Source organism: Natrix helvetica (genome assembly GCF_964273705.1).
Source record: "Natrix helvetica genome assembly, chromosome: W".
Classification (NCBI taxonomy): domain Eukaryota; kingdom Metazoa; phylum Chordata; class Lepidosauria; order Squamata; family Natricidae; genus Natrix; species Natrix helvetica.
The window spans coordinates 81,733,363-81,754,602 of record NC_138555.1 but is presented as its reverse complement, the minus strand read 5'-3'; the positions used below and the strand labels follow the sequence as shown (position 1 = coordinate 81,754,602).

Below are 21,240 nucleotides of genomic sequence, written 5' to 3'. Positions count from 1 at the left end.
TGTGTTGCATTTGTGCTGATAAATAAATAAAGGGAGACTAGTATAGATCTATTTCAAGCTGTTTAGCTCTCATCAGCTAGCCAGAAGGGAAGGGAAGGGAAGCTGTATGTTTCCTCCCATATTTGGGCATACCAGGGTTTGTGACACAATACCGGTTCCCAGTAAAGGTATGGCTAGCTGATGAGAGCTAAATAGCTTGAAATAGATCTATACTACTCTCCCTTTATTTATTTATCAGCACAAATGCAACATAGATATAGATATAGATTATATAGATATATCTAAAAATATAGCATTATATTTTTCAGGATGCTCGTAATAGAAACCCTGTCCCCAAAATAAGTTAAGATTGTCAGCCAGGTGGATGCGTTTAGTGCCGTATTTCCCCAAAAATAAGACCTAACCAGGAAATAAGACCTAATGTGTCCTTTGGAGCCAAAAATAATCTAAGACATGGTTTTGTTTTCGGGAAAACACGGTAGATGGGTAATATCCCTATCTTTGTCTATCTGTCTCTGTCTGTCCGTCCGTCCATCTGTCTGTCTGTCATCTATCATCTATCTATCTACATCTATCCATCCATCCATCTAGAGAGAGACAGATAGACAGATATATACTCATCTACATATCTATATCTACCCATCCATCCATCCATCTAGAGCAGTGTTTCTCAAACTTGGTGACTTTAAGTCCTGTGGACTTCAACTCCCAGAATCCCCCAGCGAGCTGTGCTGGCTGGGGGATTCTGGGAGTTGAAGTCCACAGGACTTAAAGTCACCAAGTTTGAGAAACACTGATCTAGAGAGACAGACAGACATTAATACACACATCTACATATATCTATCCATCCATCCATCTAGAGAGAGACAGAGACAGAGAGAAGACACACATCTACATATCTGTCTGTCTGTCTATCTATCTCTCTGTCTGTCTATCTATCTATCTATCTCTCTGTCTATCTATCTCCATCCATCCATCCATCTAGAGAGAGAGACAGACTGACATAATAAACACAATATATGTATGTATGTATACATGTATACATGCATGCATTATGTATGTATGTATATCTAAATATATATATATATATATATATATATATATATATGTTGTGTTGTATTTGTGCTGATAAAATAAAGGGAGACTAGTATAGATCCATACACATCTATTTGTTTTCGTCTACATCTATCGTCTACAGCTACATCTATCTATCTATCTATCTATCTATCTATCTATCTATCTATCTATCTATCTATCAACCTACCTACCTACCTACCTACCTACCTACCTATCTATCTATCTATCTATCTATCTATCTATCTATCTATCTATCTATCTATTTATCTATCTTATCTATCAACCAACCAACCAACCTACCTACCTACCTACCTACCTACCTACCTACCTACCTACCTATCTACCTATCTATCTATCTTATCTACCTACCTACCTACCTACCTACCTACCTACCTACCTACCTACCTACCTATCTTATCTACCTACCTACCTACCTACCTACCTACCTACCTACCTACCTACCTATCTATCTATCTATCTATCTTATCTATCAACCTACCTACCTACCAACCAACCATCTATCTATATATCCATCTATCAACCGTCCGTCTGTCTGTCTGTCTGTCTCTCCCTTTTCCTCCATGTTTATGCACGCCCCACACCCTAAAACGAGAAGTGATCGCCAGCCAGCTCCAGAAAAGAAAAAAAAAGAACCACTGCTGTTTTTCAGTCAAAGATGGTGTCTCCTCGCTTGGGAAGATAATCCCGGCCGGAGCCCGGGGACTGGCTTGGCCTGCCATTCCTGCCAGTGGCTATTTAATGGAATTGAGCGAGTGCCCATTGCCTTTATTCAAACCTTTTCTCCTCCCCCTCCCCCTCTCTCCTCCCCCTCCTCTCCTTTTTGCAGGCCAGGAAAGAAATGCACCTGCACCGTGCCAACTGGTTAAAGTGGGAAGCCATGCATCGGCTCCTGCAGGAAGCTTTGATGAAGCCGGGCGCCGATCCCACCCCCCAGGACAGAAAAGTAAGGCCGGGCAAAGAAACCCGTGTTTGGGGATAACACGGCCGACGAAGCCGGCCGTCAGGTTGGTGAGAGCGAGGGAGTGTTAGCCGTTCGCTGGGCAAGCGGTGCCAACTAAACCGCCGGGCGCAGAGCAGCTTTGGAGGCCTCACCTCAACGGAGCAGAAAAGCGGAAGGAAAATGAATTGGTTTGGCCGGAGGGTTTTGCTGTCAAAACTCAGTAATTACGTTCTGTGTAAATTGGATCTGGTTAGTAATAAGAAGCCTGCGGGGGGAAAAGAGGGGTGGGGTGGGGTCCTTCGCTTACGAACCACGGTTGAGCCCGACGTTTCCGTTGTTGAGCGAGACGTGGCGGAAGTGAGTTTTGCCCCGTTTTACGGGACACGGACGTTAACGGGAATCGCTGCCCTGGATGGAAGTTTAATCAGCCTGGTGGTTCAGCGTCCCCCCCTTATTGGAAGGCCTCAAAAGGAGGAGGAGGAGGAGGAGGAGGAGGATGGCTTGGTGCTCCCTGAGCTTTTGCTGGTTTTCTTGCAGACATCTCCTTACCCAACTAGGTAACATCATCAGTGGAAGTGAAGATGAGTGGCCTTGCCCTGTGAGTTTTGGTGGGAATGTTCTTAGTGGTTCCTTGGTTAGGAAATTGGATATATATTATGTAGGCATATATACTCCTCATGCTTTTCCTTCTTTTGTCATCCTCCCCCCCCTTCTTCTCTTCCTCCTCCTCCTCCTCTTCCTTCTCTCCTCTTCTTCCTCTTTTCCTTTCGTCTATTTTCCTCTTTTCCTTTCCTTCCCTTCGCTTCCCTTTCCTCCTTTCCTTTCTCCTCCTTCTCCCTTCTTTTCCTTCTTTTCTTATACTCCCCCTTCTTCCTTCTCCCCTTCCTTTTTCTTCTCTTCTTTTTCACTTCTCTTCCTTCTCTTCCTCCTTTCCTTTCTCCTTTCCTTCCTCCTCCTTTTCCTTCTTCTTTTCTCATCCTCCCCCTTCTCTTCCTCTTTTCCTTTCCTCTTTTCCTTTTCTTCCTTTCCCTTTCTCCTCCTCCTCCCCCTTCTTTTCCTTCTTTTCGCATCCTCCCCCTTCTCTTCTTTCTCCTCCTCTCCCTCTCCCTTTTCCTTCTCTTCTTTTTCCTTTTCTTCCTCCTCCTCTTCCTTCTCTCCTCTTCCTCCTCCTTTCCTTCCCCCTCTTCCTCCTCCTCCTTTTCCTTCTTCTTTTCTCATCCTCCCCCCTTCTTCTCTTCCTCCTCCTTTCCTTTCGTCTATTTTCCTTTCCTCTTTTCCTTTTCTTCCTTTCCCTTTCCTTTCTCCTTCTTTTCCTTCTTTTCTTATACTCCCCCTTCTTCCTTCTCCCCTTCCTTTTTCTTCTCTTCTTTTTCCCTTCTCTTCGTTCTCTTCCTCCTTTCCTTTCTCCTTTCCTTTCTCCTCCTTTTCCTTCTTCTTTTCTCATCCTCCCCTTCTCTTCCTCCTTTCCTTTCCTCTTTTCCTTTTCTTCCTTTCCCTTTCCTTTCTCCTCCTCCTCCCCCCTTCTTTTCCTTCTTTTCGCATCCTCCCCCTTCTCTTCTTTCTCCTCCTCTCCCTCTCCCTCTTCCTTCTCTTCTTTTTCCTTTCCTTCCTCCTCCTCCTCCTCCTTTTCCATCTTCTTTTCTCATCCTCCCCCCTTCTTCTCTTCCTCCTCCTTTCCTTTCGTCTATTTTCCTTTCCTCTTTCCCTTTCCTTTCTCCTCCTCCTCCTCCTCCTCCTCCTCCTCTCCATAAGCCTTACTCACTTGTACTGCTAATGTTTTTTATTTTATTTTAATGACGAAATGTCTGCAAAATAACAACCAAGCTCAGAGACCACCGGGGACCCCACAATCCTCCTCCTCTTCTCCACAAGCCTCTTTCCCTTCTAGAAGTGATAATGTTACCTAGCTTGGTAGTAAAATGTCTAGAAAATAAAACACCCCACCGAGAGCACCAAAAGGCCCCTCATTTGAACCCCGAGCTACCAATACTCTCTTCCATCGATAAGCTTTTGAGTTGCGGTCCCAGAGGCCTGTCGAGCGAGCTGTTTCTTTGGCCGCCGGGATAAAAATGAGAGCCAACCCTCCCGAGCATCCTTTGAAATCCCTCCGAGAAAAGCTAGGATTAAAAATAACAGGCTTAAAAAATAATTTAAAAAAGTAATTAAGGGCCGTAGCTCAGAGCCATCAATAATTGAGGGCCGTAGCTATGACTGTTTTTCCCCAAAAAGCAGGAGGCAGAGTCCTGGTCCTGACCAAACCCCTTTGATTAAACGAATGCGAACTCCTCTCGTTCACCTTCAGCGAAGACCAATATTTCAAAGGTGAATTTATGACCACGGACCTCATCTATCTTGGAAAGCTGCCCTGTAAATATTTTCCAAAGGAGGTGCTGTGCAAGGAAAGACCGGGCACAGAGTCTCTCAGATTCACGGACAGATCTTCACACTCTTGAAACGAATCGAACAAACGAACGAATGAATTGTTTCCTGCAAAAGGAGAGAGAAAGAGGGGGAAGAGAAAAGGAAAGAGGAGAGAGAGGGGGGAGAGGCAGAGAGAGACAGAGAAAGAGGAAAAGGGGAAGAGAAAGTGGGAAAGAGGAGAGAGAGAGTGGGGAGGCAGAGGGAGAGAGACTGAAAGAGAGAGAAAGGAGGAAGAAAGAAAGGGAAAGAGGAGAGAGAAGGAGAAGAGAAAAGGAAAGAGGAGAGAGAGGGGGGAGAGGCAGAGAGAGACAGAGAAAGAGGAAAAGAAGAGGGGAAGAGAAAGGGGGAAAGTGGAGAGAGAGAGTGGGGAGGCTGAGAGAGAGACTGAAAGAGAGAAAGGAAGAAAGAAAGGGAAAGAGGAGAGAGAAGGAGAAGAGAAAAGGAAAGAGGAGAGAGGGGGGAGAGGCAGAGAGAGACAGAGAAAGAGGAAAAGAAGAGGGGAAGAGAAAGGGGGAAAGGGGAGAGAGAAAGAGTGGGAAGGCAAAGAGAGGGAGACTGAAAGAGAGAAAGGAGGAAGAAAGAAAGGGAAAGAGGAGAGAGAAGGAGAAGAGAAAAGGAAAGAGGAGAGAGGGGGGAGAGGCAGAGAGAAAGGAAAAGAAGAGGGGAAGAGAAAGGGGGAAAGAGGAGAGAGAAAGAGTGGGAAGGCAAAGAGATAGAAAGAAAGAGAAAGAAGAGGGGAAGAGAAAGGGGGAAAGAGGAGGGAGAAAGAGTGGGGAGGCAGAGAGAGAGGAAAGAAGGGAAGAGAAAGGGGGAAAGAGGAGAGAGAGTGAAAAGAGCTTTGTTTTCAGTGCTTATAGTAACTTCCAACGGACGCTAAACAAACAGTTGTAAGTCAAGGATGAGCTGTAACGCGACAATGTGGCACAGCTTTATCCGGGTTTTCTGATAAGTTTCGGACTGTCGCGGAAGCTGGCCGATATCTGCAAAACTTGGCAAGAGAGTCTCAGAGAGTCACGAACCAATTAAGTGAACTAATGGTCTCCTGCAAACTCCACTCCCCTGTCGCTCCTCTTTTATTCCCTCTGGGAGGGGCCATTCACCGTCCACCTGTGGCTTTGCTCCCAAGTCGACCCGGATTTCCTAGCTATTCTTTTCTCCTGGAAGCTCTGCGCAGGCGCACACTGGGAACAGGCTCCAGCTGTTCCTCTGCCTCACTGCTGCCTAGCTCCGAAGGCAACTGATCACTGCCAGACGGCCTCGGCCCCATCTCTGATTCCAACGTAGAGCCGTCGTCAGAGCCTTCCCCAGACTCCAGGACTGGCCTATGTTCCTCCCCAACCCTCCTCACTGTCTGGCAGCTCTGCTGGCCGCTGGCGAGCCACAACGACGGCCGTCAAACACGGCTCAACTGTTCCTTGTAACGAAACAAGGCCGTTCGGCAACATCGTCGTCGTCACACAAATCGCCAAGCGAAGCCCAGGCTCCGTTGTGGGTTTTTTTGTTTTGTTTTAACCCGACGGGCAACTTCACACAAGGCTCGATCAAATTTGTTTGTCTTTGGCTCGGTGACTCAGCCAGCCAGACATTTTACGGCTTAACTGTGTTGTCTGGAGGGAAAGGTTCTGGTTGGGTGAAGTTTATTTATCTTCTCTTTTTCTCCCCCCCCCTCTCCTAAATCTTCTTTTCCTGCCCTCAAGTTCCTGGAAACCCTGGAACAGCAGCTGCTGGTAGCGGAGTTGAAACGGATGCTTGATCTCCATTCGTCCTTGCCAAACGCCCGTCCGTCTGTCTTAGGCCTGGAAACCCGACATTTAACCGAGTTTCTCCCTGCTCGCCAAGTAAGGGCCGACTCTTTTCTTTCCCCATCCATTGGGCTCTGTTGAACCTGCGAAAAATCAAGTTTTCTTCACAATAGAATAGAATATAGGAATAGAATATGGAATAGAATAGAATAGAATAGAATAGAATTTGGAATAGAATAGAATAGTAAATAGAATGGAGTAGAATGTGGAATGGAATGAATAGAATATGAAATAGAATAGTAAATAGAATAAAATAGAATAGAATATGGATTAGAATAAGGAATAGATTAGGAGAAGAATAGAGTAGAATATGGAATAGAATAAGAATAGAATAGTAAATAGAATAGAATAGGAATAGAATAGAATAGTAAATAGAATGGAGTAGAATATGGAATAGAATAGAATATAGGAATAGAATAGAATATGGAATAGAATAAATAGAATAGAATTGAATATGGAATAGAATAAGAATAGAATAGTAAATAGAATAGAATGTGGAATAGAATATGAAATAGAATGATAAATAGAATAAAATAGAGTAGAATATGGATTAGAATAAGAAATAGATTAGGAATAGAATAGAATATGGAATAGAATAGAATATGGAATAGAATAGAATATGGAATAGAATAGAATATGGAATAGAATAGAATATGGAATAGAATAGGAATAGAATAGAATATGGAATAGAATAGGAATAGAATAGTAAATAGAATAGAATAGGAATAGAATAGAATAGTAAATAGAATGGAGTAGAATATGGAATAGAATAGAATATAGGAATAGAATAGAATATGGAATAGAATAGAATAGGAATAGAATAGAATATGGAATAGAATAGGAATAAAATAGAATAGTAAATAGAATAGAATGTGGAATAGAATATGAAATAGAATGATAAATAGAATAAAATAGAGTAGAATATGGATTAGAATAAGAAATAGATTAGGAATAGAATATGGAATAGAATATGGAATAGAATAGAATATGGAATAGAATAGAATATGGAATAGAATAGGAATAGAATAGAATAGTAAATAGAATGGAGTAGAATATGGAATAGAATAAGAATAGAATAGTAAATAGAATAGAATAGGAATAGAATAGAATATGGAATAGAATAGGAATAGAATAGAATAGTAAATAGAATAGAATAGTAAATAGAATGGAGTAGAATATGGAATAGAATAGAATATAGGAATAGAATAGAATATGGAATAGAATAGAATATAGGAATAGAATAGAATATGGAATAGAATAGAATAAATAGAATAGAATTGAATATGGAATAGAATAAGAATAGAATAGTAAATAGAATAGAATGTGGAATAGAAAATGAAATAGAATGATAAATAGAATAAAATAGAGTAGAATATGGATTAGAATAAGAAATAGATTAGGAATAGAATATGGAATAGAATAGAATATGGAATAGAATAGAATATAGAATAGAATATGGAATAGAATAAGAATAGAATAGTAAATAGAATAAAATAGAATATGGAATAGAATTGAATATAGAGTAGAGTAGAATATGAAAGAATAGTAAATAGAATAAAATAGAGTAGAATATGGAATAGAGTAGAATATGAAATAGAATCGTAAAGGGAATAAAATTGAGTAGACTGTGGATTAGAATTGAATTGAATTCTTTATTGGCCAAGGGTGATTGGACGCACAAGGAATTTGTCTTTGGTGCGTATGCTCTCAGTGTGCATAAAGAAAAATAAAATAGAATACATTCCTCAAGAATCATAAGATACAACACCTAGTGATACTCAGAGGTCACTAAGAAGCAATCAAAATCCCAGTATGGGAACAAACAAAACGATATAAATGGTAAAGATACAAGCAACATGGTTATAGTTCATAAGTGGGGAGAGATAGATGGAAGGAAGGAAGAAAAGAAGAATAGTAATACAGTCTTGGTAGGTATTATGACAATGTTGTGGAATTTAGTGGTTTAGCAGAGTGATGGCATTCGGGGGGGGGGCGGGGGGGGACTGTCCCTGTGCCTAGTTGTCTTGGTGTGCAGTGCCTTATAGCGTCGTTTTGAAGGTGGGAGTTGAAGCAATTGATGTCCAGGATGCGAGGGGTCTGTAGATATTTTCACAGCCCTCTTTTTGACTCGTGCAGTATACAGGTCCTTGATTGAAAGCAGGTTAGTAGCCATTGTTTTTTCTGCAGTTCTAATTATCCCCATCCATTGTGCTCTGTTGAACCTGCAAAAAAATCAAGTTTTCTTTGCTCTACAGGCAGTCCTTGACTTACAACCAGAATCGACCCCCCCCCCAATGTTCCGGCGCAAAGCGAGAGCGCGGCGAAGTGACTTTTGCTTCCGTTTCGCGGCTTGCCTTGCGAAGTGAATCCCGGCAGCGGTTAAGTTAGGAGCACCGTCGTTAAGTGAAGCTGGCTTCCCCGTCGATTTTGCTGGTCGGAAGGTCGCCAAAGGGAGAGGGGGTCGCGTGACTCCTGGAGGCGGCCGTGGTCGTAAACGCGAGACAGTTGCCGAGCGTCTGAATTTTTGATTACTGTGACCGGGGGGGGGATAATGCAGTGGTCGTGAGTGTGAAAAATGCTGATAAATCACTTTTTTTAATAGCGCCATTGTAACGTCAAAGGGTCGCTAAGTGAAGTGTCATAACTCGAGGACTATATAATATTCCCTGCTGCTTCATTCCTATTTAGCCACAACGTGGATCTAATTGGATTGAGACTACAAGTTCTCAATTGACGACCAAAGTTACGACGGATCTACTTCCGGGTTACTTCTTATCCAGATTCAAAGTTCCGACACCTTGGTCTCCACGGTCACATGACCGAACCTGGCAACATGGCAGCCATTGACAGCATCTAAGAATTGTGTTTTCACAACGCCGTTGCCAAAAGTTGACATTTATTCAATTACACCGTGCTCTTTGTGCACCGTTGGTTTGCTTAACGACCGCAGATTCGTTTAGTGGCCCCCTCAAAAAAGGCAAAACCAGGTCGGTCACGGGACCGACCCATTTTACGACTGCCTCGGTTTACGACCGTGGTGGACAAGACTCTGTTACGGTTGTAGTTTGAGCTCTGCTTGTAATATCACAAGTTTCAATCCATTTGGGTTGTGTGAAATGACTCATCGTTTGTGTTTTCCAAAAAATGGATACCCCCGACAAAGAATAGGCCTAAAATTCTTAATTCTGAGCAGAGAAACATTGCCTGCAATGACATCCCTAATACAGGTAGTCCTTGACTAACGACGATTGGTTTAGTGACCGAAGTTACAATGGCCATGAAAAAAATGACTTACAACCTTCTTTCGCATAACTCTTCATGATCATCATTGTTTAACGACCTCATAATCCCTTGCGGAGTGGAGTCTGGGCAGCTGAATGAAGGTAGCAGAGTGTTTACTGGCCGGATGCCCTTCCCTGTTGCCAATGCGGAGTTTTGTTCAGCTGATATATTCTCATTGTGCCCAGAGAGAGAAATATCTGCCTCTACCTAGGATCGAACTCTCAGCCTCCTCATTGTTGAGGCGAGAGCTCCACCTCTAGGCCACTGCACCACTCTCACACAACTCTTGATCAACTGATCAAAATCCAGGTGCTTGGCAACCGACTCGTATTTATGACGGTCGCAGCGTCCCGGAGCACGCGTGATTCCTATTTTGCCGCCACCTGACCAGCACAGTCAACGAGGTAGCCAGATTAATTTAATAACTGTTGTTCCTGACTGAAGAACCGCAACGATTTCGCCGGATCCCGAAGGTCCTGAAAAATGGGGCGAAACTCACTCTCGCAACTGTCTTGTGTAGCCACGGAAATTTTGGGCCGGATTGTGGTCGTACGTCAAGGACTATCTAATCCTGGAGAGAAGGGATAAATTTGAAGTTATCTATCTATATCCTCTCTCTCTCTCTAGATAGATGATAGATAGATGATAGATAGATAGATAGATAGATAGATAGATAGATAGATAGATAGATAGATAGATGATAGATAGATGATAGATAGATAGATAGATAGATAGATAGATAGATAGATAGATAGATAGATAGATAGATAGGATATAGATAGGCAGGCAGGCAGGCATGTAGGTAGGTAGATATATAAGTAGGTAGGTAGGTAGGTAGGTAGGTAGGTAGGTAGGTAGGTAAGTAGGATATAGATAGACAGATAGGTAGATAGACAGACAGATAGACAAACAGGTAGGTAGGTTGGTAGATGGATGGATAGACAGACAGGCAGGTAGGTAGGTAGGTAGATAGGATATAGGTAGGTAGGTAGATAGATAGATAGATAGATAGATAGATAGATAGATAGATAGATAGGATATGGGTAGGTAGGTAGGTAGGTAGATATGAGATAGATAGGTAGGTAGGATATAGATAGACAGACAGATAGGTAGATAGATAGACAGACAGATAGACAAACAGGTAGGTAGGTTGGTAGAAGGATGGATGGATGGACGGACAGACAGGCAGGTAGGTAGGTAGGTAGGTAGATAGGATATAGGTAGATAGATAGATGATAGATAGATAGATAGATAGATAGATAGATAGGATATGGGTAGGTAGGTAGGTAGGTAGGATATAGATAGGTAGATAGGATATAGATAGACAGACAGACAGATAGGATATAGGTAGGTAGGTAGGTAGATAGATAGGTAGGCGGATGGATGGATGGATGGATAGACAGGTAGGTAGTTAGGTAGGATATAGGTAGGTAGATAGACAGACAGACAGACAGGTAGGTAGGTAGATAGGATATAGATAGACAGATAGATGGATAGACAGACATACGGTGTGTGTGTCTGTCTGTCTCTCTCTCTCTCTCTCGATGGATAGATAGATGTCAGAGAAAGGAATATATTTCTCTTTCTGTATTTCTCTAGGACCTGGAACAAATGCAGAAACAGCTCCCAGCCGAGGTGGAGAAGTTTCTAAAGGCCAAATGTTTGGATGTGCTCAGTTACTATCGCCCCGAGAGTGGTAAATTTGGAATTATTGTACATACGGGGTGACCTGGAGGAAGACGGCCATGGTGGGCGCAGGCTAGAGTCCCAGGTGTGAGAGGGAGGCCATTTTTAAAAAAAAACCTGACAAGTAAAACTAAATGTACAGGTACAGATTAACAGAGTTGGAAGGGTCCTTGTAGGTCATCTAGTCCAACCTCCCCCACCCCACCCACCCAGCAGGAGACTTCTGTTCCATGGGTTGATTCTTCTCACGGACAGAAAATTTCTCCTTATTTCAAGGTTGAATCTCTCCTTGGTCAGTTTCCATCCATTATTTCCTTGTTTGGACTTCAGGTGCCTTGGAAAATAGCTTGACCCCATCCTCTCTGGGGCAGCCCCTTTGCTCTCATGTCTCCCCTGGTCCTTCTTTTCCTTAAACGAGACATCCCCAGTTCCTGCAACCGTTCTTCGTATGTTTTAGTCCCCTAATCACCTTGGCTGTTCAACTCTGCCCTCTTTCTTGAGTCTCAACATCTTTGTTATAAAACTCGACTGATACAATCAAGATCAAGAGAGGTACTAATACCACTCTATAAAGCTTTAGTAAGATCACACCTAGAGTACAGTTTTGGCCACCACACTATAAAAAAAGATGTTGAGACTCTAGAAAAAGTGCAGAGAAGAGGGGACGGTAGGCTAAAACACACGATGAACGGTTGCAGGAACTGGGCCTGGCTAGTCTAGTGAAGAGAAGGACCAGGGGGGACATGAGGACAGTCTTCCAATATTTGAGGGGCTGCCCCAGAGAGGAGGGGGTCAAGCTATTCTCCAAAGCACCTGACGTCCAGACAAGGAATAATGGATGGAAACTGACCAAGGAGAGATTCAACCTGGAAATAAGGAGACATTTTCTGACAGTGAGAAGAATCAACCCATGGAACAGAAGTTGCCTTCGGAAGTTGTGGGAGCTTCATCCCTGGAGGCTTTCAAGAAGAGAGAGGACTGCCATCTGTCAGAAATGGTGTGTGGTCTCCTGCTTGGGCAGAGGGAGCTGGGTTAGATGACCTACAACAGGGGTGTCCAACTCCAATTCATTGAGAGCTGCACCAGGGCTGTTGGTGTACCTTGGGTGGCCAGGGCAGACTGGGTGGGCGTGGCCAATGGGTGGGCATGGCCAGCTTGACACCCCTCCCCAAACTGCTGTGCCGATGGTCCTCTTTACATTGGGTAGACCAGGCTGAGGCGACGCGGGCTGGCCCCTTCCATTTCCCAGGACGGCCTTGCGGGGACCAGATCCGACCACATCGCGGGCTGGATCCAGCCCACGGGCCTTGACTTCGACACCCCTACCAGCTGCCTGCAGCTATATTCCTCTTGGATCTTTGACCTGCCACCCTTTCTATTATTCTATTATGTCTTTTCCATTGTGGGAAAACGGGAGGGGGGATTGTACGGAATTAGATGCTATGTAGTCGAAACAAAATTCCTTTCTAGAAAACCAAGGTCATCCTTTGTCTTTGGCACCTCTGCACCTGACCGGAACTGGATGGGTGGAACTGCCAGCATGGCAGTGGAAGATTGGATCATGGGATGGGCTTGTGGGCGTGGGGGGCAAGATCTTGAACTTTCAACTGGGTGGGGGAAACTGGGAAGCTTTTTCAGATTCGGATTAATATCGGGGTTCCAAATAGCATCCACAATTAAATCAGAGTCCAAAGCAAAGGTCCATTCCCAACTCTGTTCATCTGTTTTTTCAATCTGTTTTTTTTTTTAAAAAAAAATACCTCCTATCTCCCGCTCTGTTGAATCTGTCGCTCTCGTCCCCTCCGAATTTGCTCCCGGCAGATAACGTTGGAGCCGCGGCCCAGATGATAATGCTCGGCGCCTTGGCGGAGAGTCTAGCCACCGAGAAGCAGCATCTGAAGGAGGCCAGAGCTCAGCAGGAAGAGCTGGTCGGATATCTGGAGCAGCAGAAAGCGGCTTATCCCCAGGTAATGGGCGCCAAAAATAATGATAATAATAATTCTGGCCTGTCCTAAGAATTCTGCTCAGGATAAAGAACTTCCAATTTCTTTCGGGAATTTCCGAGATTAGGGTAAGCTTTTTATAAACAGCGGCCTTTTAAAGTCTGCAGTCTGCGCTCGGGTTTTCTAAAATAAATCCTGTTTGCATTTTCGAAAAAGCCGGTGATGGTTTGATCTCCGATCAAATATCCTGGGCTTCTGGAATCCTCGCTATGAAATCCGTCCCCCCTCACCTCCGTCAGGAGTCTGGGGGCATCTGTCACCAACGAAACAAACTCTGTTCAAAGGGCTGCAGCTCTCCCTATTTCGTCAGGACGGCGCCTAGATTGAGGTTTTTGGTTTGTTTGTTTTTTAATTCGATTGGGTTTTGATCCCTCTTTTATGATTGCTTATCGTAAGTCAAGGCAAACATACCAGATACGGCTTTTTCCTCCCACAAAATCTTATGGGATTTTACCCACAAGGACTCGGTGAGGTACGCTGGGTGGCTTAACGTCGGACTAGAATTCACAAACACCTGGTTTCTAGGCCAGCACTTTAACAACCACTGTCTGTCTGTCTGTCATCCATCCATCCATCTGCCTATTTGTCTATCATCTATCTATCTATCTATCTATCTATCTATCTATCTATCTATCTATCTAATCATCTATCTATCTATCTCATCTGTTTATCTGCCGTCTCTGTCTGTCTATCATCTATCTATCTATCTCATCTGTCTTACCTATCTATCATCTCTGCCTGTCTGTCTATCATCTATCTCATCTGTCTATCTATGCCGTCTCTCTGTCTGTCTGTCTATCTGTCTATCTGCCGGATCTGTCTGTCTGTCTCTCTATCATCTATCTATCTATCTATCTATCTATCTATCTCATCTGTCTATCTATCTGTCTATCTGCTGGGTCTGTCTGTCTGTCTCTCTATCATCTATCTATCTGCCGTCTCTGTATGTATGTATGTCTATCATTTGTCTGTCTATGTGCCGTCTGTCTGTCACTCTATCTATCATCTATCTATCTATCTATCATCTATCTATCATCTATCTATCATCTATCTATCATCTATCTATCTATCTATCATCTATCTATCTATCGTGGTGATTGGCCCAAAATCACCCAGCTGGCTTTCATGGCAAAGGTGGGACTAGAACTCCCCGCCTCCTAGGGATTAGCCCAGCACTTCGCCACTGAAGCGAATTGGTTCACTTGAACCTTCCAGGAAAGGATGCAGTTGTCGCACCAGATTGACCTGTGCAAGGGATGAGTGTGTACAATAACTTAAAGAGGGTCTTGCACTTCCCTTTCTGATTTGTCTCTTTGCATTTCCTGCTTTTTTAATGACCAACTTTCACAACCTGTATAGTCAAGGCTGTGGTTTTCCCAGTTGCAATGGATGGCTGTGAAAGGTTGGACCCTAAGGAAGGCTGAGCGCCGTGTAAATTAATTTACACAAGCTCAGAACATGAGAGAGAACTTCTACAAGATGCTGTACAGATGGCACTTAGATCCAAAAAGGCTAGCCTGTATGTATCCGAATCTACAATCTAAATGTTTGCTCAGGATTACAAATACAGGTAATGCTTGACTTATAATCACAGTTGGGATAAGAATTTCCGTTGTTAAGCAAGTCAGTTGTTAAGTGAGTCATGCCCGATTTTATCACCTTTTCTACCACCATTATTAAGCGAATCACTGAAGTCGTTGAGTGAATCGCATGGTTGTTAAGTAAGACCAGCTTCCCCACTTGACTTTGCCTGTCGGTAGCCAGCTGGGAAGGTTACAAATGGCAATTACACAACCCTGTCACATTGCAACCATCCTAAATACATGGCGGTTGCCAAGTGCCTGAGGTTTAGTACCATGTGACCGTGGAGATGTCGCGACAGTCGTAAGTGCGAGGAACGGTTGGAAGTCCCTTTTTTCAGTGCTGTTGCAACTTTGGGCAGTCACAAAATGAATAGTTGTTAAGTTGTGGCAGGTTTCCTGAGATTCATTTCAGTCATCCTCTACAACAACACATAGACATAACACATATTTAGAACAATTAATCAGTGGAACAGAAGCTGCCTCCAGAAGTTGTGAATGCCCCAACACTGGAAGTCTTTAAGAAGATGTTGGATAGCCATTTGCCTGAAACGGTATAGGGTTTCCTGCCTAGGCAGGGGGTTGGACTAGAAGACCTCCAAGGTCCCTTCCAACTCTGCTGTGGTGGTGTAAATGTTGGAGATGTGACTGTGCTGGTGCCACGTACCACCATATTTGGTGGACTTGTAAAAAAGTTAAAGCATTTTGGATAAAAATATGGTGGGTTATTCAAAATATTTTGAAAAAGAGGATAAAGTTCACACCCCAGTTGTTTTTGTTAGGCGTAGTTTCAGACTGTACTGTTATAGAGACTAATCTGATCTTGAACCTAACGACGGCAGCAAGATTGTTGGTGACGCAATACTGGAAGAAGGAAGAGTTGCCCACCATCCAAGAATGGACGTTAAAAGTCGTAAACTTAGCAGAGATGGCCAAAATCTCAGCGTATCTGAAGGACCATTCGGATGAGATGTACAAGCTGGACTGGAGAAGATGGATTGACTATATTCAAAACAAATACCGGACTAAAAAATTTCAGTGAGCTTATGAATGAAGGCATAAGGAATGTTACATTTTATTCAAAGTTGGTTTAATAAAGGGGGAGTCAAAGCCCAAGAATAGTAACATGTTAAAATTAGTTAGCTTATGTTAGCGTATGGTTGTTAAATGTTGAGTCCCTTGGACTGCAAGGCGATCCGACCGGTCAGTCCTAGAGGAGATCAACCTTGGCTGCTCTTTAGAAGGCCAGATCCTGGAGAGGAAACTCAAATACTTTGGCCACCTAATGAGAAGGAAGGACTCCCTGGAGAAGAGCCTCATGCTGGGAAAGACTGAGGGCAAAAGAAGAAGAAGGGGACGGCAGAGAAGGAGGTGGCTGGATGGAGTCACCAAAGCAGTCGGCGTGAGCTTCAATGGACTCCAGAGGATGGTAGAGGACAGGAAGGCCTGGAGGAACATGGTCCATGGGATCGCGATGGGTCAAACACAACTTCGCAACTAACAATAACAACAACTTTGCATTTTTGTTCCTCTTTCGTTTCAGGTCCTGTTGCGTTGTTTGAGCCTCCTGAAACGATTGGCCCGTGAGTTTCGCCTTGGGGCCCAATCCGAAGTGGACCAGGTCAACGCCCAGTATATGGAGATTAAATGCAGCGCTTTGTTGCTAAAGATACGGTGAGCTTTGAATTGGAAGGCCAAAAACGGTCGATTCCTTAACATCCGTTTTCCCAGTTTAAAACACTCCTAATGGACTTTTCCTCTGAAGGGCAACTTTCCGTGTGTTGATCAAGAGAAGCTCAAGAAGGGTTGGTTTCTAGAAAGCCTTCTCCAAATAGGCCGATCGCTGGCCCAAAGGCCCTTCCTTTCTGGTAGGAATAGAAATCTACCAATCCCCACTACGGTATTTTGCTTCTTCTAGGTTCGAGGAGCTGAAGATCCTGTCGGAAACTTATACTCCTGAGATAGTGACCGTGCATCGAATGATCAGGTGAGTTGATAATGGGATGAAATAGAATAGAATAGAATAGAATAGAATAGAATAGAATAATATATGGAATGGAATGGAATGGAATGGTAGAATAGCATAGCATGGCATAACATAATATATGGAATGGAAAGATAGAATAGAATAGACTATGGAATGGAATGGAAAGGAAAGGTAGAATAGAATAGAATATGGAATGGAATGGAATGGGAAGTTAGAATAGAATAGAATAGAATAGAATAGAATAATATATGGAATGGAATGGTAGAATAGAATATGGAATGGAATGGAAAATTAGAATAGAATAGAATAATATATGGAATGGAATGGAAAGGTAGAATAGAATAGAATATGGAATGGAAAGGTAGAATAGAATATGGAATGGAATGGAAAGGTAGAATAGAATAGAATAGAATATTGAATGGAAAGGTAGAATAGAATAGAATATGGAATGGAATGGAATGGAAAGGTAGAATAGAATAGAATAGAATAGAATAGAATATTGAATGGAAAGGTAGAATAGAATAGAATATGGAATGGAATGGAATGGAAAGGTAGAATAGAATAGAATAGAATATGGAATGGAAAGGTAGAATAGAATAGAATATGGAATGGAATGGAATGGAAAGGTAGAATAAAATAGAATGGAATGGTAGAATAGCATAACATAGCATAATATATGGAATGGAATGGAATGGAAAGGTAGAATAGAATAGAATAATGTGGAATGGAATGGTAGAATAGCATAGCATAGCATAATATATGGAATGGAATGGAAAGATAGAATAGAATAGAATAGAATATGGAATGGAATGGAATGGAAAGGTAGAATAGAATAGAATAAAATAATATGTGGAATGGAATGGTAGAATAGCATAGCATAGCATAGCATAATATATGGAATGGAATGGAAAGATAGAATAGAATAGAATAATATATGGAATGGAATGGTAGAATAGCATAACATAGCATAATATATGGAATGGAATGGAATGGAAAGGTAGAATAGAATAGAATAATGTGGAATGGAATGGTAGAATAGCATAGCATAGCATAATATATGGAATGGAATGGAAAGATAGAATAGAATAGAATAATATATGGAATGGAATGGTAGAATAGCATAGCATAGCATAATATATGGAATGGAATGGAAAGATAGAATAGAATAGAATAATATATGGAATGGAATGGTAGAATAGCATAGCATAGCATAATATATGGAATGGAATGGAAAGATAGAATAGAATAGAATAATATATGGAATGGAATGGTAGAATAGCATAGCATAGCATAATATATGGAATGGAATGGAAAGATAGAATAGAATAGAATAATATATGGAATGGAATGGTAGAATAGCATAGCATAGCATAATATATGGAATGGAATGGAAAGATAGAATAGAATAGAATAATATATGGAATGGAATGGTAGAATAGCATAGCATAGTATAATATATGGAATGGAATGGAAAGATAGAATAGAATAGAATATGGAATGGAATGGAAAGGTAGAATAGAATAGAATAAAATAATATGTGGAATGGAATGGTAGAATAGCATAGAATAACATAATATATGGAATGGAATGGAATGGAAAGATAGAATAGAATAGAATATGGAATGGAATGGAATGGAATGGAATGGAAAGGTAGAATAGAATAGAATAAAATAATATGTGGAATGGAATGGTACAATAGCATAGCATAGCATAATATATGGAATGGAATGGAAAGATAGAATAGAATAGAATAATATATGGAATGGAATGGTAGAATAGCATAGCATAGTATAATATATGGAATGGAATGGAATGATAGAATAGAATATGGAATGGAATGGAAAGTTAGAATAGAATAGAATAGAATAGAATAATATATGGAATGGAATGAAAAGGAAAGGTAGAATAGAATAGAATAGAATATGGAATGGAATGGAAAGTTAGAATAGAATAGAATAGAATAATATGTGGAATGGAATGGAAAGGTAGAATAGAATGGAATGGTAGAATAGCATAGCATAGTATAATATATGGAATGGTATGGAAAGATAGAATAGAATAGAATAGAAAATATGGAGGGTACGACAGTAAATAGAATTAGAATATCATAGCACAGAACAGAACAACAGAACAGAACTAGAATAGAACAGAGCAGAGTAGAAAATATGGAATGGAATGGAAATGAATGGAACAGAACAGAACAGAATAGAAAATATAAAATAGAATGGAATGGAAAAGAAAAGAAAAGAAAATATAGAATGGAATGAAAGGTTCCCACGATCATTTGGCACGGCTGATTGTCACAGCTGCTCGTCGGAACTTTTTCAAAACTTTTTTAAAGCATTTTTTTAGTACCTATTTGCCCAAAACGGTAGTTTAAAAAAATGCTAAAAAAAGTTTTTAAAAAGTTCCGACGAGCAGCTGTGACAATCAACCATGCCAAATGATCGAAAAGAGTAAGGTTCTACATTTAGGCAACAAAAACGGAATGCACAGGTACAGTATAGGTGATACCTTACTCAGTAGTAGTAACTGTGAAAGGGATCTTGGAGTCCTAGTGGACAACCATTTAAATATGAGCCAGCCGTGTGCAGCAGCTGCCAAAACAGCCAACACAGTTCTAGGCTGCATCAACAGAGGGATAGAATCAAGATCACGTGAAGGGTTAATACCACTTTATAATGCCTTGGTAAGGCCACACTTGGAATACTGCATTCAGTTCTGGTCGCCACGATGTAGAAAAGATGTGGAGACTCTGGAAAGAGTGCAGAGAAGAGCAACAAAGATGATTAGGGGACTGGAGACTAAAACATATGAAGAACGGTTGCAGGAACTGGGTATGTCTAGCTTAAGAGAAAGAAGGACTAGGGGAGACATGATAGCAGTCTTCCAATATCTCAGGGGTTGCCACAAAGAAGAGGGAGTCAAACTATTCTCCAAAGCACCTGAGGGTAGAACAAGAAGCAATGGGTGGAAACTAATCAAGGAGAGAAGCAACTTAGAACTGAGGAGAAATTTCCTGACAGTGAGAACAATTAATCAGTGGAACAGCTTGCCTCCAGAAGATGTGAATGCCCCAACACTGGAAGTCTTTAAGAAGATGTTGGATAGCTATTTGTCTGAAACGGTATAGGGTTTCCTGCCTAGGCAGGGGGTTGGACTAGAAGACCTCCAAGGTCCCTTCCAACTCTACTATTGTATTGTATTGTATTGTATTGATCGTGGGAACCTTTTTAAAAGCTATTTTTAGCATTTTTTTACTACCTATTTCCCTGAACAGGTAGTTTTAAAAAATGCTTTTAAAAGTTTTTTAAAAAAAGTTCCGACGATCAGCTGTGACAATCAGCCATGTTACACGATTCGGGAACCTTTTAAAAAACTTTTGAAGCATTTTTTTACTACCTATTCGCCCGAACCAATAGTAAAAAATGCTTTAAAAAGTTTTTTTTTTTAAAAACGTTCTGATGATTAGCTGTGACAATCAACTGTGCCAAACAATTGTGGGAACCTTTTAAAAAAACTTTTTAAAAGCATTTTTTTACTACCTATTAGCCCGAACCGGTAGTAAAAAAAATGCTTTAAAAGTTTACAAAAAAGTTCAGAACTTTTAAAAACCTTTTTAAAACATTTTTTTACTAATGGTTTCGGCGAACCGGGACCATTTCACCCCTACCTTGAACGGTCATTACTCTGCCAAAATCTGTCCTAAGTCACTTTTTTTCAGGGCCGGGGTCCCTTCGAAACGGTCACTAAATGAACTTGTTGTAAGTCAAGGACTTTCTCCATTCTTTAACTCTTCTCCAGGGACAAACTGAAGGGCGACTTGAGCCAGGAGGAACAAGCACTAGCCACTTCCCGCAAGATCCTTTCGAATTACGAGATCCTGGGGCCGGAATTTGAGGAGTTAGTAAAAGAATACACCCGGTTGCAAGAAATTATTCACAATCGTCGGTGGGTGCTGACCGAATTAAACAAAGACTGAAAGAGGCCACATCTCGTTTGAGGACCGTGAAAGGATGCGCAGTAAATGTGTCACACAATTAAAAAATCGAAACATCTGGATTGCTTCCTTCTTGCCTCCCTGCCCACCTCGCAACAATACGGGGACATGATTTTGAAATCCTTGTGTTCTGAACAAGCTCCCCAAACATGAAAAACCCTCTGAAATGAACTCAAAGGGTTCCTTTCAGTACCGTATTTTTCAGAGTATAAGACGCACCTTTTTTTTCCTCAAAAAAGAGGCTGAAAATCTGGGTGCGTCTTATACACTGAATGCAGCTTTTTTTTGCCTCCCAAAACCTCGCCCCCTTCACCAAAACGGCTGTGCGTAGCCTTATGGAGGCTTTCAGAGAGCTCCTGGGGGATGGGGAGGGCAGAAACGAACAAAAACGGACCATTTTTTTGCTCTCCCAGCCCTCAGGAGCACTCTATAAGCTTCCTA

General features: G+C 41.9%; 1 protein-coding gene across 1 annotated transcript; it reads left to right on the top strand.

Moving 5' to 3' along the window:
* The first annotated feature begins 1,928 nt into the window (after positions 1–1,928).
* On the top strand, positions 1,929–20,857 carry HAUS4 (HAUS augmin like complex subunit 4). The gene is made up of 7 exons (XM_081969541.1): positions 1,929–2,041; positions 6,157–6,297; positions 11,143–11,239; positions 13,051–13,196; positions 16,356–16,486; positions 16,731–16,799; positions 20,604–20,857. Exons 1-7 carry the CDS (start codon positions 1,937–1,939, stop codon positions 20,779–20,781), a joined length of 867 nt encoding a protein of 288 aa, XP_081825667.1. The 5' UTR covers positions 1,929–1,936; the 3' UTR covers positions 20,782–20,857.
* Positions 20,858–21,240: the final 383 nt, after the last annotated feature.